This window comes from Prionailurus bengalensis, chromosome A1 (genome assembly GCF_016509475.1).
Source record: "Prionailurus bengalensis isolate Pbe53 chromosome A1, Fcat_Pben_1.1_paternal_pri, whole genome shotgun sequence".
In the NCBI taxonomy this organism is placed as follows: Eukaryota; Metazoa; Chordata; class Mammalia; order Carnivora; family Felidae; genus Prionailurus; species Prionailurus bengalensis.
Genome location: NC_057343.1, coordinates 173,272,231 through 173,293,044, shown reverse-complemented (window position 1 = coordinate 173,293,044; position 20,814 = coordinate 173,272,231). Strand labels below are relative to the sequence as shown.

Below are 20,814 nucleotides of genomic sequence, written 5' to 3'. Positions count from 1 at the left end.
CTTTTCTCAGTTTGACATTGTCAATACACTGTCTTGATGCAGTGTATTTTTCCTCTCTCAAATAGGGGACTGCCCCCCCGCCCCCCCAACCAAGTCATGTATCTGCACACATAGGCATTTGCAGTGTTTTGGGAACATGAGTTAGAATGTATTAGAAATAACTAACAAGTTATTTCTCTTGTTATGTATCATTGATTTACAACAGCAGTGACATAACTAGTTATTTGCAGAGACTTGCTGTCTTTTACCAGGGCAAGCCCCTATGAGGATGGCACACTGAATTGCATTTCCTGAGAGAATGTGGCCTTGCTTTAGTTCTGTGTCAGGAGGCAGAGAATCTTTAGGAGGAGATGTTTGGGGGTGACTCCTATGCGGTAAGATTGAAAAGGGGATGGTGTGTGTGGGGGGGTGATATTTGGGAAAGACACTGTCAGAGTAACCACAAGAGTAGTAATACAGTTAACCAGAAGTAAAAGCTACTGCCTCTTCTTAGCTAATGATTCACAGCAGACAAAGTGCGGGAGCATAGTTTACAAAGGACTCAGATCAACTCATTCAAGATTTGCAGTGGCAGCCTCTTATAACAGAGGTGTTCTCCGAAGAGCGTTGGAGGAAGTTGTCTTGGTATGACTGGCAGTTGAGCACCACTTTCTGTTTCGGAAAACAAAGTCCACTGACGCAAAGTGAGGCTTCCCTAATGGTGCTGGAGGATGTGGACTTGTAGTTCTCTTCTGAGACTCATTAGTAAGGGGGGTGTTTGTTTTCTTGGGTGCTTCCCCCCCCCAAAAAAAACTTGTAATTATGGTTTGTTTCCTTTTTACTCTTGAGAACGTGGGGGCAGATACACTTTCTCCTAAGCTGCTTACGTTCCTATTACACTAGCTTTTCTCTCTACAACTGTAAGCTCTGTGCTGGAGTGCTGAAGAGCAGAGTGGCGAATGCCCACACTTTGACTCCTCTGGGTAAGTGTGAAGCTCAGGTGGTGTTCTGGCCGACGGTGCACTTGGCTCCATTACTGGCATTGTGTGAATTTTGCCTTCAGCGTCCTGAGATGTTAGATGTTTAAGTTTTATCAGCTTTTTATTGGTTGAGTTTTCACTTAGTATTACTGCTAATATTGCTGAGCTATTTTAAGATGGAATTGTAGAGAAACTAAAAAAAGTAATAAAATATCCTTATAATCGCATGTCACTATTTTTGTAGGCAATTACAGCCAGAATTTTAGATTAGGTTAGGTTAGGGTTCCCCCCATCTCCCTTGCCTGTACCATAGAGAAAGGAAGGTCTTAAGGAGCAAATAAGATGAATGATTTAAATTACTTACTCATGATCTACTTTCTGGGCTCTTAAGCAGTCTTGAGGAGAGATCTCATTCCTAATGTTCTGTTCTAGAATGCTCCCTGTGAATTAATGAAAATGTTTTCCTATTTTTGAGGGCCCTAGAGATGTGGTTTATTTGTCCTCTGCCTTCATCCAACTCATCTTGGAGTTCTCTTTTTCAAGACTGACTCTGAATGAGGAGTCCATTTCCAACTTCATTTCCTCTTATGGTATTTAAAACAACTAGAAATACATATGGGACATTCTAAGGTATTGGTGACTGTTGACAACATTACCAATTAGTTAATTTTGAGGAACAATGAATTAATTTAGAATTGGAAAGCAGTTTCAAAAATTGTTCATGAAATGGCTTTTTGTAGCAATTGAAATATAAGTGGGGCCTGTAGAAACCTCTTCTGACTTTGGTCTGTCGCTAGCACACTCTTCTGGTTCTTGGGAGTAGAGCTTATCAGTCCCTCTCAGTCACATGACCACTGTATTTATCCTGCAGCCTCCCAGAGTTATGCCAGGTGATCTGGTGAAGGGATCACTTACATGTCAGAGGTAACTTGAGGCTGCTATCTGCCTATCTTGATGTGGCCTTCTTTTGTCTAGGAAAGGTCAGTTTAGATCATTCTTGTCCAGGTTGTGAGGGTACTTGAGCCTAAGTTAAACTTGATGATACTATACTTGACATAGACATTACATTTATAGAACCATTCATTTTATTGACAAAGGGTTGTTCCAGTAGGATTTGCATCTGCTGTTTTATTGCTTTAGGCATACATTTTTTTTTTAACTATCAAATAGTTTAGCACATTAAGCTTTTTTTGTTTTTTGTTTTTTTTTTTTTCCTTCAAGCAGGGAAAGAATGATCTTTTATTATTATTTTTTTCAATATATGAAATTTATTGTCAAATTGGTTTCCATACAACACCCAGTAGCACATTAAGCTTTGAGTTATAAAATGTTAGCTAGTTTAGGTCCTCGAGATCAAGCTGCTGGGGCAAGAGCTACCTTTTACAGATTTGGAAACTAAGGCCACAAACAAGTTACTGGACTTGGGTCATGGGTTTGTTGGGGCAAAGCCAGGGGTAGTCGTAGGGATGCCTGAATTCTCTGGCCTGCACACTTTAACATTCCTCATGTTTTATATTTGACTGTAACTGAATATTTCATTTTGCATTAAAAAACAAAATGGTGGGAAGTTGGTAAATAAATAAGATCATTGTAATTAAACACCAAACTACTTGACGACTGAATGACTACTTTTGTTTTATTATTCAGTCTCCCCTGGAGATGTTTTATAGACTCATCTAAAATGTATTTGCCTGTGAATTTAGCCTATTTATGTATTTCATTAAGTTGGTCATTTTATATAGGAGAACAAACACCATATTAAAGAGTAAAGGAGTTTGATATATTTTCATTGTTCTTGTACAGTAACCTTAGAAGATAGTTTCTATATATTTAGGATGCATACCTAACTACCTATCATATCTTTTTTCTTTCTTTCTCTCTTTTTTTTTTTTTTCAAAGAGGGGAGGAGGGCTGGCTTGATATAAATCATAATAAGCAAATGGAGTTTTTCATATGTTCTGTTTTCTTCCATTAGTTTCTCTAGCTCTGTACAGGAGCCTCTTTCTTGCTTTGAGAGCACAACTACTCTGCAGTGGAAAACAAGTAACTCTGAGTGCCCATGGCTTCTTACCTTCTTTTCTTCCATGAAGAAGAAAAATGTTTTTATTTGCATGGAAACAAACTAGTGTTTATGTCTTAAAATACGTAATTTTTTCCTTCTAATTTGATGCACTGTATGTGTCAAATAAGATTTGCAGTGGCATTCTTCTCAACCAAGGTAATAAGAAATTAGTAAACCTTTTTGAGCTCTCAGGAGTTCCTAAATCACACTCTCTGATAAATTAACGCAGCAGAAGTAGTCTCATGCATAGTGGGTGCTGTGTATGGTCACATTATATGTTTGCCGTATCAAAAAGGATTATAAACATTATGGTCTGTATTCTTCATATTTAGGCTTCAAATAATCTACCTTGAACTCGGGAATATTTGCTATTAAATAAAATTTACCATGTTAGAGATAAAACAAACCAAGTTGGAATCGAGGCAGATTTCTTTCTGTTCTTTACCAACAGCATATCTCAAGGCTGTTTATTATTATAGGTTGTTTTAGTAACTGCTTTTTTTTTTTGATTCACTGTCAGTCTGGTGATATAATGGACTCATTAAAATTAAACTTCCATCGGGGCGCCTGGGTGGCTCAGTCGGTTGAGCGTCCGACTTCAGCCAGGTCACGATCTCGCGGTCTGTGAGTTCGAGTCCCGCGTCGGGCTCTGGGCTGATGGCTCAGAGCCTGGAGCCTGTTTCCGATTCTGTGTTTCCCTCTCTCTCTCTGCCCCTCCCCTGTTCATGCTCTGTCTCTCTCTGTCCCAAAAATAAATTTAAAACGTTGAAAAAAAAATTTAAAAAAAATTAAAAAAAAAAATTAAACTTCCATGGATGGATACAGTTGGTTTTAGTAGTAAAGCCAGTGCTTTGAAGAAATATATTATTTAATTTTATGTCATTTGGCTAATCTGAATTGTAGTGGCCAAGTTACATATGAACCATGTACCATTCAGGTGGTGTATACCTGAATTTCTTTGGTGTGAGTGATCAGAAGCATATGTATATAGACCTGATAATTACTAGCTGTATTAACTCTTGGGCAAATCAGATTAACTTTCATAAAGGTCAATTTTCTTGAGCAAAAGGGGTGGATATTATATGTCAAACACTTGGCACAGAATCTAGCATTCAGTAAGTGCTTAATTAAGGGTGGTTACTTTTACTAACCTACAAAGAGGAAAACTAATCATTGTTGTGATGAACTCTAGGTAATTGAGCTTTTAAATGATTAAGGAAAGACCTCCTTTCATTAATTTTCATTAATTTTTTCCACTTACTTTTTTGGGTCCTTAAGACATTATTATTCCAAGAGCAAAAAAGTACAATCAGAGTTTGTTCTTCCAGGTTTGTAAATATGTGGTATGGCTGATGGTTTTCTTCTGTTATGGTACAGTGGTGTGCATGTTGCTAAGCACTGGGTGTCATTTTAACAATTTTAAAATCTTAAATCCCATTTTTTACTTTTTGTTTCTGTTAAGATTTCCAGTTTCCCATAACTCTGCCTCCATAACCCTCCTTCATAAGACCCTTCCCCAATCACACATATGCTCCTTAATTAGCAGGGGAACTATTTTTTGACTGTTGGCTTTTGGTCCTTGAGTCTGTTTTGGTCCCATGGGCTTTAATTACAATGTCAGTTGCATTGTTCGTGCTCAGTATGTATACTTGCATCTGAATGAATCTGTCACTGATTTTCTGTGGCGGATTACCATATGGGGCAGGGAATATCTTAGGTTCTCTGAATAATGACTCAGATTTGGAGGGAGAGAATACTGGTAGCCCAAGATTACCTCTGTGCAAACTTTGTTTTCTTTACACATGTTTCTCTTTCTCTCTCTCCTTTTTTTTTTTTTTTTTTTTTTTGAGAGAGAGAAAGAGAGAGAGGGCACAAGTGAGCAAGAGGCAGAAAGAGAGAGACTCCCAGGAGGGGCAGAGAGAGAGAGGGAGAGAGAGAAGCAGGGCTCACCCAATGCGGGGCTTGTGCTCACCGTGATGTGAGACTCGAACTCATGAACCGTGAGATCATGACCTGAGCCGAAGTCAGATGCTTGACTGAGCCACCCAGGCACCCTCTTTACACATGTTTAATGCTATCCTTTCACTATCCTTCATTCCTGCCCTTGCTTTTAGAAAACAGCAATAAAGGGGTAAACAAACTGATGGGACGTGGAAGGGTGAAGGCAGCCGGTACCAGTCACTGGAGGAGCCCAGTGGTCTGGCCAGTGGGTTCTGTGCATATCAGTACCAATCCAATACCAATGTAAAGAATTTTGGCCCATGAACCTTCACACCATGGGCCTGAAAAATGTTTTCACCAGTGTCTGAGTTTGTTCCCATTGACCTGCCAATGGGATTTGGGGATTTCAGCTCTTTACTCTCTATAGCATTGGGATTTGGAGAGTGAAGTGTAATTAAAATCCATGGGTAATTCTCTAATCTCCTTTTAGCCTTATTAACAATGCTGTTAACCCTCTACCAGCTGTACTTAGCCAGAAGGACTAAGCTTTTTTTACTCTCTTGCCTCCCAATAATAATAATAATAATAATAATAATAATATTAAATTATTACCACATTATAAGTACTATCTATTAAGGTTATATTTAATGAGAGCTTACTTGGTTCAAGTCACTGATTCTAAGTGCTTTGCATGTAATCATTTAATCTTCATAACAGCATGATCAGGTTTATCATTCCTTCTTGACAAATGAGGAAACTAAGGCCCAGAATAACTTGCTCAAGGTCATGTGCCTAGTAAGTGCTGGAACAGGGATACAAGGTGCATGCCAAGGGTGGTGAAGTGATGCAAAGCCAGATGAGCATTGGGAAGGAATGGAGGGAAAAGCCAGTCTATTCCATCATCCAGAGTAATTAATAATTTTTCAAAATGTTGATATATTTTGAGAGACAGAAAGCACATGCACATGCGTGAGCAGAGGAGGAGCAGAGAAAGAGGGAGAGAGAATCCCAAACAGGCTCTGTGTTGTCAGTGGCAGAGCCTGACATGGGGCTCGAAATCATGACCTGAGCTGAAATCACAAGTCAGATGCTTAACCAACTGAGCCCCAGGCACCCTGTAATTAATAAATTTTTGATAGTTTGCTTTTTTGAAATAGAAAATTAGAATGAGTCGATTCCATGTGTTGGACTACAGGACTCTCTTCTCTCTGTGTCTTTATGTGTTTATATGTGTGTTATTGAAAACCTTTTAATGCTCTAAAACACGAGGGTGTGTCTGATCATTGTTAGAGAGGTTTGTAAGAAAACCATGAGCTGTTTCCTCAAGAGAGAAATTAAATGAATATGCCTGATGTTCACTTCAGTGTTTAACAAAGCCCTAAAGAGACAGTTAGTCGCATAGGAGGAAGTAGTTATAGAAAGCCTGGTGTTTATTTTTTTCTCCCACATAGAAATATTTTTCCTTTCTCTTGTTATAAAAATATTGTACAGGCTCATTACAAAGACCTTAAAAAAGTGAAATTCTGCAGTCCCAATGCCCAAGATTAACTTTACACAATTTGAAATATATGCTTCTGGATACCATTCTTGGTCTGTAAACACATAGAAATAGATGTCCACGTCTCTTTTTTTTTTTTTCAAAACACAAAGTTACCTACTTTTTACATTCAACATTGTAGCTTGGACATCTTTCTTTGTTAATATCCTTTTTAAAGACTTCAGAATATTTCATTGTATGGATATACCAAAATATATTTACACAGCCCATTGCTGCCCTTAAAAAACCTGTAGACACATACTTCATAATATTTTATTTTCATTGAAATTACTTTAATATCAGTCTTTTCTCTTTGAACTTCATATGTTGGTCTATACAATATAGAACATGAACAGTTTGTCTCTAAGACAGCTTCAAACTCAACATTCTACAATTTCTAATTCTGCTCTGTGAATTTTTAGAACTGCTAACCCCTCCCATGTATAGTATTTACAGCCATTTTCTGCACCTTAGCCATGTTTCTGCTGCTCACCCAGGCCTCATTTCTTTTTTGCCCCTTGCTTGAGGTAGACCAAGCTCTGCCCCTGGAACATGGTAGGTGGCTGAGGAGAGAGAGAACAAAGAAGCCATAGAACCAAGCCCAAGTGACCAGGCTTTGGATCAGTAGTGAGAATATGGCAGTGAGTCTGCAGAGAGCAATCTAAGACCATGGTGTCTGTCTTTTGTGAATGTGTAGTTCTAAACCCAGGTTTAGTGTCTGTGGTATGGCTAACAAAGCTCACTTAAGGGCAAGGGCACATTGAGAATAAATAAGACAATGGCCCAGGCCTGTGGGGAGAGTGGTTGGAATTGTTGCCAGCTGTCTTTGGGATAGTTCCAGAACTCCTCTGGGGTTTAGCTAGAGATCGAAAAGCCCCGGGGGAGGTTGATATTCGAGTCAACGTAATAGAGGACTTTTAGATTGGTTCTTAAAATTTTAGCAAAAGAGTTTTGTTTAGGAGATGTTTTTATCTTGAATTCTTTTACAAGTTTGAGAATGCTCAGGTGGGCGTTCTACATTATCTTAGAGTGACTCATCCTAATTGTAGCAGAGATATCATTCAGTTTGCCTTCTCTGTCTAACTTTTCTTCTCTCCTGGCCTCTTGTGTGTTGCGGGAAAGGGGTAACCTACCCTTTGGCTACAAATCCATCATTTGGGTTTTCTTTCCTGGAAAAGATATGCAGAGGTGGTGCTGAGACTGAAACTTTGACCAATAGTTCTGAAACTTGGCTCAGCCTTAGGATCACCTGCACAACTTTCTAAAGCTTAAAGCTCTACATGCCAGAGTCTGAATCACTAGGTCTGAAAAGAACCCAGGCGTGTATGTTTAACTAGTTCTGTAGGTGGTTATGGATCATCATCTAAGTTTGAGAAACAGTGGACTAGGGCACCAACTCAGAACATGTCCTGTTCACTTCTGATACCCTCCCTTCCCTCCCTACCTCTGCCTGTCCCCCCTCAGGTAAGCAGGTTGGAGGGTAGAAGGCTTCTCTAAGGATCTGGGCCTTGAGACTGACTTCTCTTATTTGTCCCTTTTTGGGTCTTGGTTTTCTTCAGCACAAGACTAGATCATTCTGGTCCCTTCCAAAAGAAATATTATGAACTCTTTTTGTATTTATAGTAATGCAGTAAATATTTATTAAATGCCTACTTGGTACCAGACATTTTGCTAAGTGTTATGCAGCCTGGTGGTGAGTTGTTCTAAATAGGGAAACAGCCTGGGATAGTGAAATAGGCACGAGCTTTGTTGGAGTTAATCTTGGGTGTAAATCCAACCTCTGCTACTTGTTCAAATTCTTTTTAAAGTAAGCTCTCCACCCAATATGGGGCTTGAACTCATGAACCCGAGATCAAGAGTCGCACACTCTACTGAGTGAGACAGCCAGGTGCCCCCAGTCTCTGCTGCTTGTAGCTAGGAGCCCTGCACATGTTGTTTTTCTTCCTTAAGCCCCAGTATTTCCTGAAAATAACAATCCTTACATCATAGGGCTATTATGAAATTAAAATAACTCTTAGGTAAAATTTAACCAAGGATGTGAAAGATGTATACTCTGAACACTATGAGGCATTGATGAAAGTAATTGAAGAGGACATGGATGGAAAGATATAACACACTTATGGAGTGAAAGCATTAATATTGTTAAAATGTCCATACTACTCAAGGCAATCTGCAGATTCCATGTAATCCCTATCAAAATAGCAGTAGCACTTTCCACAGAACTAGAACAAATAATCTTAACATTTGTACGGAATCGTAAAAGACCCTGAATGGCAAAAGCAATCTCGAGAAAGAACAAAGCTGCAGGTATCACAATGCCAGACTTCAAGATCGATTACAAAGCCACAGTAAAACAGTATGATACTGGCACATAAATAGACACACAGATCAATGGAACAGTATAGAGAGCCCAGAAATTAGCTCATGCTTTCATGGTCAATAATGCTTATATGGTTAATCTACAACAAAGGAGGCAAGAACATGAGGTGGGGAAAAGATATTCTTGTCAGTAAATGATGTTGGGGAGGAAAATTATTAGGTTCCTACCTCTTCCCATTCTTTAGCTGTGCCATTTTGGCTAGAATGGAAGGGTGTAGAGTGCTTAAGATTTTTGAATTCCTGTGTTGCCTGATAAGTTGCTACATCCTCATTCTGATATACTGTGTTGAAATATGATTCAGTAGAAGTACAAGGCTGTGGAGTGTATTGTTGAATAGTCACCTATGTCCATGCACTTGGACAAGGAAGTATATAAATAAATAGCACTCAGGAAATGCCAGTTTTGAGCTATTCTCTACTCTTCCCATAACTAGATTGGAGTGCTTCACCATTTTGATTCTAAGTTTCCACACCTATGGACTGTCACTTATGTTCTTTCTTACTGTGACTAGTTTATTATTTTACTTATTTTGAGAGAGAGAGAGAGAGAGGGAACACATGTGCCAGCAGGAAGGGGGAGCAGAGTGGGAGAGGGAGAGAGAGAAACCAAGCAGACTCCATGCTGTTAGCCCAGAGCCCGATGTAGGGCTCTATCCCACAAACCGTGAGAGCATGACCTGAGATGAAATCAAGAATTGGACACTTAACCGACTCAACCACCAAGGTGCCCTTATGGTATTTTAAATTAAAACAGTAATTAAATGCTTCAATTATCTGAGAAATTCTATTAAAAATCTCTTCAGCTTAATAAGAATCTGGTTTTGTCCTGACCTCTTTCATGTGCCTTGGTTTTCTACAAAGTTGTGATCAACCTGTGTGTTGTTTGGAGCTCTTTTCTTCCTGCTTTCGATGTTACTATGTAGTTTTCCAAGTGTATTAACATGGAAGCCTTTGAATGCCTAGTGTTTATAAGTTATGGAAATTAACTATTTAAAAATTTATTCCTTGAAGCACAGAACTTAACTGTTTGGAGTGGTTTTTTTTGTTTTTGAATCTGTGGATCTTGACTAACCTCTTAAAAACAATGACATAGAATGGAATTGAAAATACCAGAATGTTTCCATGAAATGTATATTTCAGTTTATATTTATGTGTGGATACATTTGTTTACTGGATGTTTGTTTACTACATAGTCATGAATTGCTTTGGTTTCCAAAATGAAGACCTTAAGTGAAATATAACTCCATATCCCCTCTGCCCAGGAGTGACATCTAAGAAACAAATCTTTATCAAACTAATAACTAATAACTTAAAAGATCCACTTAAATAGAAATGGATAGGAAAATGGCCTTATGTGTAAAGGGGATACCACTGTTAGTTCTTTGGTTAATGTGCTTGCCCACGCTTTTCCTTTGGCCTTTTACATTTGCCAGCTTCTATCTGAGGAAAGCTGGAACACAGACATAGTCCACAAGTTACAAGCCATTATTTTATAATCTGCTCTCATAAATTCATTTTATGATTCTTTTGTGTAAGTTGAAAAACTTTTGCGTTGTCTTGGCTTGCAGAGAGGTATTGATTTTATCTCTTCTTCCTCTTCTCTTCCTCATGTCATTAGCACTCATCTCAGTCAGCTAGAACTTTCCCATCTTTGGTTGTTTTCTTACAACACCCAGGCATACAAGCGGACCTCAAGCCCACAGCTGCTTCTCATCACTTCAGAGGCTTTCTTAGAGAATGACTCAGCATGATTCAGCAGTCTAACGGTCCCTTTGGGGAACCCATCTTACCAAGTATTTTCAGCAATTAGCCCATCTCATAAGCTAACAATATTATTCATAGACCTTCGAGTTTCCTGTGTTAGTCCAGCTCAGTTCTGATAAGTGTCCAGACATGTGTTAGGATAGGATTAAAAAATTAAGGAATTCAGCTTTAGAATGAAGAGATTCCCAGGCATAAAAGAAATTTCTGTGATTCAGAAGTGAAAGATTAATTAATTAAATGTTTATTTATTTTGAGAGAGAGAGTGAGAGCCTTAAGCAGGCTCCACTCATCCAGGTGCCCCAGAAGTAACAGATTATTTTAAACTTATTTCCATTCATTTGCAGAATGAAATTTGTTTAAGCAGTAGCTGGTACTGAGAAAGTCATGTTATTAACTGATGAGGGAAAGAGGCTACAGCCAAAAGATCACACAATGATAGAACCAAATGGACACCATGATACTTGTTTTCACCTGTTTGTTTTGAAGTTATGTTACAGACTTTGGGCAGTATCTGACCTATGTCCCAGAAGTTCCTTTGTGGAAGTTTCTACTTACTCATAATATAGCTCAGTTATTAAAAGTACACAAAAACTAAGTTACCATGAGAGAATTCTTTTTTTTTTTTTTAATGATTTTACTTTTAAATAATCTCTGTACCCAACATGGGACTCAGACTTACAACCTTGAGATCAAGAGTCACATACTCCACCGACCGACTGAGCCAGCCAGGCTCCCTGCCATAAGAGAATTCTTTTTCTTTTCTTTCTCTTTTTCTTTTTTTCTTTTTTTCTTTTTCTTTCTTTTTTTTTTTTTTTTTTTAAGAATCCTTGATAAAGCTCTGGAGGCAGGCCTGCACTTGGGAGTTCCCAGTCATTGGTGATATCTCCTGCTGCCTGGTTAAGACAGAGTGGAAATCCAGGGGACAGCTAGTGCTGGTTTCTCTGGTGACAAGAAGACTGGTAACAGGTAGTCACAATGGCTTGGTATTTCCAGATTGCTTCTTACGTTGTATTCTTTTTTTCAACGTTTATTTTTATTTTTGGGACAGAGAGACACAGAGCATGACGGGGGAGGGGCAGAGAGAGAGGGAGACACAGAATCGGAAACAGGCTCCAGGCTCTGAGCCATCAGCCCAGAGCCCGACGCGGGGCTCAAACTCACGGACCGCGAGATCGTGACCTGGCTGAAGTCGGATGCTTAACCGACTGCGCCACCCAGGCGCCCCTCTTACGTTGTATTCTTATCTCCATGACAAGGTGCATACATTTGCCTGAGTTTCCTACCTGGTATGGGAGGGCGGGCTGTCAAAGTCTGCTGTTCGAAAGTGTTTCATTGAGATCACACTACATGATGTACTTGCTTTTGTATTGCCTTTCAGGATTAAAGCCATAGAGAGTCCCAACAAAGAAGATGATACCCAGTGGCTGACCTATTGGGTAGTGTATGGTGTGTTCAGCATTGCTGAATTCTTCTCTGACCTCTTCCTGTCATGGGTCCCCTTCTACTACATGCTGAAGGTATGTTGAACTTCTCTGTTTCCTTCCATCTATGTATTTGCTTTGTGCCCTACCACTAAAATAAATTCCATCTTAGGACCTATGTAACAGGAACAGATGCTTGAGTGTTGGACATCTGTGGCTCTGCCTCAGATTATAAATAGGAAAACAGAATTCGACACACCTCCCTTATTTTGTATACTGCCTTGGAAACAGCCAAAGCAATTGTGTATTCAAGATGTGTTTGGTAATAAAAGATGGAAATACTGTGACCTAGCACAAGCATTGTTGTTAGTTTACCAAGATCCTTCCTTCAGGCAGTGTTACCTAGGTTTGATGCAGAAGCACTGCACATTTAGGCAGGCCATTGATTATTTACAGTGGTGTGTGGGAGTCATTCTTTCTTTCTTTCTTCCTTTCTTTCTTTCTTTCTTTCTTTCTTTCTTCCTTCCTTCCTTCCTTCCTTCCTTCCTTCCTTCCTTCCTTCCTTTCTTGCGTTTTTTAAGTTTATGTATCGATTTTGAGAGAGAGTGTGAGCAGGGGTGGGGCAGAGAGAGAGGGGGAGAGAGAATTCCAAGCAGGCTCTGTTCTGTCAGCAGACAACCCGACTCAGGGCTCGATCTCACTAACTGTGAGATCATGACCTGAGCTAAGATCAAGAGTCCGACGCTTAACTGACTGAGCCACCCAGGCACCCCAGGAGTCATTAGAAGAAAAAAAAACCCACCTTATTTCTTATATACGTTTGGAGAATGAAGATGTGAAGTGGGCTCTCTGAGGAAGTCATTTTGATAACTTTGACAGGTGCAATGGTCAGGGATCAGCCCTGCCACACCTCGTGTTTGGTAGAAATCTAGCCTTGGTCACCACCATGTGAGGACAAGGATTAGGAAGTTGAAACTCATTCCTAATGGGACCTGTATTGATTCTGACTGAGAATGAAGAAGTTAACATCTTTTAATAGATAGAGTGGTTCTTTCTTTCTAGATAGGACAAACTGTCTTCAGTTGGTTCCTTGAGTGTCTTCCGTGGAAGACACCTGCTTCCCATTAGTTGCATAGAATGTAGATGGTACCTCAGGCTCATGGGGCCAGACTTCCCAAGCTGTAGAGAGTGGGGATTCCAGCCCTTATGAATTCTGAGTTCTCTTCTTTCCCTTCATACTCTGAAGTATTCATTTTTTTAAAAGTCGTCCGTGAAATGAAGACTCAAATACTTCTGTAAGATTTTTAAAGAAAAACAGCAAACCCTGATGCCTATACTGCATTCCTTAAAAGCAACCATTATCCCTACATTTATGGCAGATTATTTTGTCATTTACCTCTGTGTTTCTAAATAACATTCTTGTTTAGCCACCTTTTAATTTTTCTATTTGACACATTAGCTCTTGATTCCTACTGGTAGGATTTGGTTCCCTTTCCTGGCTTTGTCCCTGACATACACATGCAGTCCTCCTGTGTCCCCATCTTCCTCAGGTGTTTGTATCATAATTTTGGTTAGATACACATTCACCACTTACATTATTGTGACTTTGTAAATACGATTTAGTTATACCATATAGTGTACATAGCATGTACATGTAGTGTTCTTGCTGTTTTTTATTTTCCCTGGAACTAATCATTGTTTTCTTATTTACATATTCAGACCTATTTTGAGGGTCCTTGTTAGTTCAATTTGTCTTACTGTTTCTACATTTCTATTTACTTTCTTTTAAATTTTTTGTCTAAAGAAATTTAGATAAAGGAAATTAGATGCAGGAAGCTCTCATTCTTTGGTCTCCCTCACCCCACCTACCAACATGTTGATGTTGTCTTCATTTTGAATTCTGGGCAGTTATGGATACATTTTTGCTTTATCTCTGGCCTTAGCTGTTTTTACAATCTATAGATGTTTTCTTGTGTAAATAATGTATTTATTCATTGATACATATTTTTCAATCTTCCCTTCCAGTTTTCAAGTTTACTCCATTCTGTTATATATGCCACACAGCGTATTCTTTATTTCAACTCTTTTTTGTATCTAATATTTTTGCTTGTCTCTTTCCTATATTTTCTCATTCTTGTTTCTTATTGCTCTGTTTCTTTTGACATAGTTAGCAATTTAGCTTAAGTCTGGGTTAGTTCTAATATTTCTATTGCTGATAGAATTTGGTAGTTGATCGTGTTGTCTTTCTTTTTGAAATGGTTGTGCTTTTCAAATCTCCTGTTATTTTGGCCTGTAAGCTCCTTTTCCTCTAACAGTATCAGCTGTTCTGTTAGGCACTGGGATGGAGGAAGACCACATGCCAGTCCATGCTGGTCCCAGGAAGCTGTGGGTAGGGGCGGATGAGTCCTAGGGTAGGGAGTCCCAGCCAGCAGAGGAACTGTGGTTCATAACCCTTCTCCTACTACATAGCCCCTCAGGCCAAAGGAGCACCCTTTGCTCCCCCAGCAGCATTAGGAGGAGATGCTCAGAAGCTGTTACACACAGCTCAAGGGGACAGAGCAGGAGGGGATGGGGAGGAGCTGCCCTGCTACTTAGTTCCACTCATTTTCCTCAGTGCCTCACAAGGACAGGACTTCTATGCCAAAACCTCTGTTTTAGGGGCGCCTGGGTGGCTTAGTTGGTTTAGCGTCAGACTTCAGCTCAGGTGATGATCTCACGGTTCTTGAGTTCATTCTTGAGTTCGAGCCCCATATCAGGCTCTGTGTGACAGCTCAGAGTCTGAAGCCTTCTTCGAATTCTGTGTCTCCCTCTCTCTCTGCCCCTGCCTTGCTCCCACTCTCTTTCTTCTCCCTCTAAATGTGGAAAAAAAAAATTTTTTTTAATGGGCAGGAAAGGGGCTCCCTGGGTGGCTCAGTTGGTTCAGCATCCAATTTCAGCCCCGGTCATTATCTTGCAGTTTAAAAGTTCTATCCCCCCATTGGGCTTGCTGCTGTCAGTGTGCAGCCCACTTCTGATCCTCTGTCCCTCTCTCTCTCTGCCCATCTCCACTCTCTCCCTCTCTTAAAAATAAATAAGTATATATACATATTAAAAAATGGGCAGGAGACCTGAATAGACATTTTTCCAAAGAAGACATACAGATGGCCAACAGACACATGAAAGCATGTGTCTTTTCAGCATTACTTATCATCAGGGAAATGCAAATCAAAACCACAGTGAGACGTCACCTCACACCAGTCAGAATGGCTAGTGTCAAAAAGGCAAGAAATAACAAGCATTGGCAAGGATATGGAGAAAAGGCAACCCTCATGTCCTGTTGGTGAGAATGTAAATTGGTGCAGCCACTGTGGAAAAGAGTATGGAAGTTCATCAAAAAATTAAAATTCTATACCATGTGATCCAGTAATTCTATTACTGGGTATTTACCCAAAGAAAATGAAAACACTAATTGAGAAAGCTATATACACCTCTGTGTTTTTTGCAGCATTATTTACAATAGCCAAGGTATGGAAACAATCTAAGTGTTGTCAATAAATGAACTAAGTGAAATAAAGATGTGATGTGTACACACACACAATGGAATATTACTCAGCCATAAAAAAGAATGAGATCTTGCCATTCACAGCAACATGGATGGACCTAGAGGGTCCATAGCTGTAACTATGCTAAGAATAGTAAGTAAGAGAAAGATACCATATGTGACTTTACTTATATGTAGAATTGAAAAAAATGAACAAACAAAAACCAGAAGCAGACTCATAAACACGGAGAACAAACTGGTGTTGCCAGGAAGGAGGAAGGTGAAGGGGCTTGACAGGTACAAACTTCCAGTTCTAAAATAAATAAGTCACGCGGATGAAAGATACAGCACAGGGAATATAGTCAATAATATTGTAATAACTCTGAATGGTGACGGATGTAACTCTACTTGTGACGAGCATTGCATAGTGTATATAACTGTCAGATCACTGTGTTGTACACCTGGAATTAATATAATATTATAGGTCAACTATACTTCTATAAAAAAAAAAAGACTTGGAAAAAACTAGTACACCCATACAGTTAAATGGAATGAAATGATTCACATCTATAGAAATGTTTGTATAATTCATTAATTATAAAAAATTGGTAAACATTACATATAGTGGGACACCATTTATGGTAAAAACAAAAAAAAAAAGAACTACATAGTTAAAAAATTTAAATGAAAACATGCTCATTATAATTTCTTAATTTTGAATAACGTTACCACAGAATGCCTTGTAAGATGACTGAAGAATTTTCAAGCAATTTTTTTTTAAAAAGCCTGTGGTAGCAATTAAGATTTCAAAGGTTGCTGGATTTTCTGTGTGTTTTTGTTATTCAAAGATGTTTAGCATTTATATTTTTATAATCTTATTTGGATGTCACATATTTTAAACTACAAACAACTTTGAAGTCCTTCATAAGATCCATTTAATAGTAGTGACATCACAGTGCAGTCTCTAAAGGAAAGAGACTTGGCTTTGCCTTGGGCCCACCTGCTTGCTGCAGAGAACAGTATCCTGACAGCAGAGCCACTCACACCAGTAGCTGACCTCACACTTCGAAAACATGAGCAAGCCTGACTCCAGCCCGCTCCTGATCTCTTCTGCTAATGGAGGTCACAGAAGGTAAAGAGAGGATCCGAAATACGAGATAATCACCAAATCATTTATAGTTGGTTTTGAAGTACATTACAAAAATTGCTTTGCAGCAAAATTTTCTTCCTTAATAGTAAAAGGAATGTGCATCCATTAGTAGTCTCAGGGCATCCATGAGAATTTACTGCATGTTCCAAATAGATAATATACTTGAGATCATTAAAAATGGATTATGCTGTCAATCAAAATACTTTCTTCTTGCTGTAGTGCATTTTCTGAGTGGCTTCAGAGAACACACTGAGAAGAAGCCTCTGAATTGCAGAGTGGGTAGGAGGATATCCTGTGTTAAGGACTAGCATAGACCATATGCCATGTTACAATCACATGGTGATTGTGTGGAGTATGACAAAGAGATCCAAGTAAGGACATGTTTAATATTTATCTTCTGCAAAAAAAAGATCTTTTGCAGAATTAGTATTATTGGCATTTCCCCCCATTTTTCTAAAGCAGCCTATGATTGGAGAAAATAAGAGGAACCAATGATTAGGCATCAAAGATTAGTAGAAAAGATAGTATGTAATCTGTCGCACTAGAAATAGTGGACCGTGCCTGCTCAGAGCTTTGCTCTGAGGTCTGCCTTTACCAGGAGGTTTTAAAAATAAATACAAAAGCCTTTTTTCTCCCTCTGATTATAAAAGTAGTGTATTTTCATTTCTTTATTCAGAAGACATTTATTTAGGACTTCTGTGTGCCAGAATCTGTTCTAGGTCAGAAGGATACTTTGGTGAATAAAACAAAGTCCCTGTTGTTGTATTGTTTATATTCATTTGTGTGTGTGTGTGTTGGGACATGTTTTATATAAGGAGGAAAATAGCATTTGTAATCGTATCCCCGGTCACATGTTAGTCTTCCTATTTTTTTAATGTGCAAGTATATTGGTCCAAGTACATAAAGACACACAGAACCATGTATATATTATTGTTTTAACTATATATATATATATATATATATATATATATATATATATATGGTTGAGACCACATTTTATACATAATTCTGTATCTAGCTTGTTTCAATTAACATAATACTAGGAGTATTTTCTCATGTTATTCAATATTCTTTGGTAAACTGTCTAATCCATTATCGATAGCAATGTACTAATTCCCCAAATGATAGACATTTAGGACATTTATCTCACTTTATCACATTTTAATGAGTGACACAATGAATAGCTTTGTATCTTCTCTTTACACTCATTTAGATCACTTTCTAGATTAGTTTTTTAAACAAAACTCTGGTGACTCTTAGTCCTGACTTAGACTGTCACCTGTACTACTGCACCTGTCTTGGAAAGCAGAACATTTCTTAACTTCATAAGAGGCAAAGACCACAGGGAAGACTTCCCCTTCACGTGTTCTTTTTTGAGCTCTTATTTGTGCATGCTGGGCAGTCTGTTTTAGCTTTCGCCTATCACTGTTCTTGTGGCTACATTGCAGAAGTTTCCCTATGGATTTTGTTTCTGATCAGGTGATTGTAGTGTATCAGCAGGTCGCTGATGTGTTGAAATGTGGGTGTTTTGTCTTTTTTGATATTAACTCAGTTCTGACCAGGCTGGTCCCAGAAACTGCATATAAAGTGTATCCCTACCTTGGAAATACCTCTTCTAGAAGAAAATTGGATGGTAACAGCCATTAGAACCACAGACAGAATTATCTGCCCTGCTGTAATCTGTAATTTAAGGATTTATCAAATGAGAGCTCATAGTGCCAGGAATTCAGCCAAAATAGCACAGACTCTGGACTGCAGGTAAGAGTGGGTTTGTGTTTGCTCGTGATTGTGCTGTCAGCGGGCACTGTGAGGATCTGTGTCGTTCAGGGTACTCCTGGGCTCTAGAATAGTTATGTAGGTTAAAGAAAGGGAGTTGTAAAAGCTGGTGACTGAATATAGCCATGAGAGTTGAACAGTAATTAACTTTATTTTTTAATACAAGAAAGCTATTTCATTTGAAAACTGGAAAACGCTAATGACATAGGTAGAGAGCAGTAATTATTTTACTGTCCCAAGGTGATAGCTACAGTGCCCTGGAAAGAAAGGAGCAGACCAGAGTGAAGCCTAATCACATTGGAGAGGTATAAAAATATAGACACTTGGCTCTGGTTCTGCCTGGTAGTCTTGCCTTAATTCATTCAGAAAAGATGAATGAGTCAGCTTTTCTGGATTGCTGAGGGGCTGAGGTATTACTTGGGCAGATAATATTCCAGAGATTTACAACAACAGTAAAAACTGTAGGATTTGTTAATACCACTACCGTCTTGTATACTTTCTTCAAGTACATTAATTTGTGACTTTCCTAAAATCTTACAGAAGAGAAAATGGACTCTCAGAGAGGTTGTTTATGACCTTCCCTAAAGTCATAAAATAAAGTAGATACCAACTCTTTGATTCCTAATCCAGTGAGTTCTTTCCATTTCACCTTGATGCCTATACTTATGCTGAGGGTTTCTAGGTCTGCATCAATAGTAATCCATTCCTGAAAATTAGATACTCTACCTGGAAATACCAGCCAGGAGACTATTTCCTACAATCTTCAATGGTAAAAATTAAGATATATACATCTAAAACTCCATACCAGTTTCCTAAATATTAGTAAAACACAGCAAAATACCTCTATATAAGTAACAAATGTGTTAGTGTGTTAGATGCTAACACCAACACTTCTTGTTTTCCAAATTGTTGACATAGTTAGTAAAAAATTATCACTTAGTATGTAGTAGTACATGGCACCTCTAGGATACTCCGCATACCGTTGTTGTTGTTTTAGCTATTTATTTTGAGAGAGAGCGCATGTGTGCGAGTAAGGGAGGAGCAGAAAGCGAGGGAGGGAGAGAATCCCAAGTAGGCTCCACACTCAGTGTGGAACTCGATGGGGGCCTCTGCATAGGGCATTCTAACTTACTGTCAAGAATGTAGTTTTTCCTTTTTCTCACACATCATTTTGTTTAAATTGTTGTGTTGTGTTTTGGGTATATATGTATTAACATTACCTATATAAGCAACCAGTGGAAAACACTGTATGATGTTTGGATGTTACAAACCAGAAGTCTTCCACAAGGAAATGTTAACTACAGAGATGGTCTATAGGGTCTGCCTGGCTCTAAGCAGAGGAAATGGAAGCTAAAGCCAGGGAAAAATGCAGTTACTTATTTCTGTATTTTGGGTTACTACAAATGGCAAATTATGAAATTTGCAATTAAGAAAATCAAGGTTTCTCTGGTAACATCTTCTTATAATTCATTAGGATAGCCAGCAAGCCCAGCAGGTGCTAGAGCAGAGTCTCTGAGAAAACTAGCAGGAAACATGAAACCACCCACACATACTGAGGTGCTGAGGGTATTTCAAGGATTGGCTTCATTGAGAGGCCTGGACCTGTAGCAGAAGGTCTTAACGATGCCATGTGTGTGTGAGGGCTTGGTGGAGTTTGGGTTGGTTGCACAGATGTGTGTGGTGAGACTAGGAGGTGGCTGGTCTGAATGTTTGCTCTTCCCCTTCCTTTTGCCATGCTTTTCCCCCACTGCTTCTCTCTTAACATTCCATCTTTCTGCTGTTATGTTCAGTAAATGAGCTGTGGAGTCTGTCACACATCAGGGGTAGGAGGTTTGAGGGAGGATTGGCTTAAAATCATAACTTGGAGATTATGACAGGGAATTGCATTTGGTTGAGTGCTTGGATATGGGAAGCAGCCTTTGTAGTCCCTCCAGTTCAGAAATTCTCAACCTTTTGGAAATATATGGAGGAAATTTTGTTTGTAGCTGTTAATAGTCACTGATTTTACTTAGTGTTTTATGGTGTTGTCTAGTATAGTTTGGCTTGAACATTTACATGTTCAAGCGTTTATTTTTTGAGAGAGAGAAAGCACAAGCGGGAGTTGGGGGCAGACAGAGAGGGAGACAGAATCTGAAGCAGGCTCTAGGCTTTGAAGCTGTTAGCACAGAGCCCGATTCGGGGCTTGAACCCACGAACCATGAGATCATGATCTGAGCCAATGTCAGACGCTAACTGACTGGGCCATCCAGGTGCCCTAAAATATATATATTGTTTATGATAAATTACTTTCACTTTATTTTTCCTT

General features: G+C 39.0%; 1 protein-coding gene across 1 annotated transcript in view; it reads left to right on the top strand.

Moving 5' to 3' along the window:
• REEP5 (receptor accessory protein 5) overlaps positions 1–20,814 on the top strand; it is a 39,933-nt gene that overhangs the window by 8,411 nt on the left and 10,708 nt on the right. Inside the window, exon 3 of the mRNA XM_043595509.1 lies at positions 12,021–12,159. Within this exon, the coding sequence (XP_043451444.1) occupies positions 12,021–12,159 (139 nt within the window). The remainder of the gene's footprint in view (positions 1–12,020; positions 12,160–20,814) is intronic.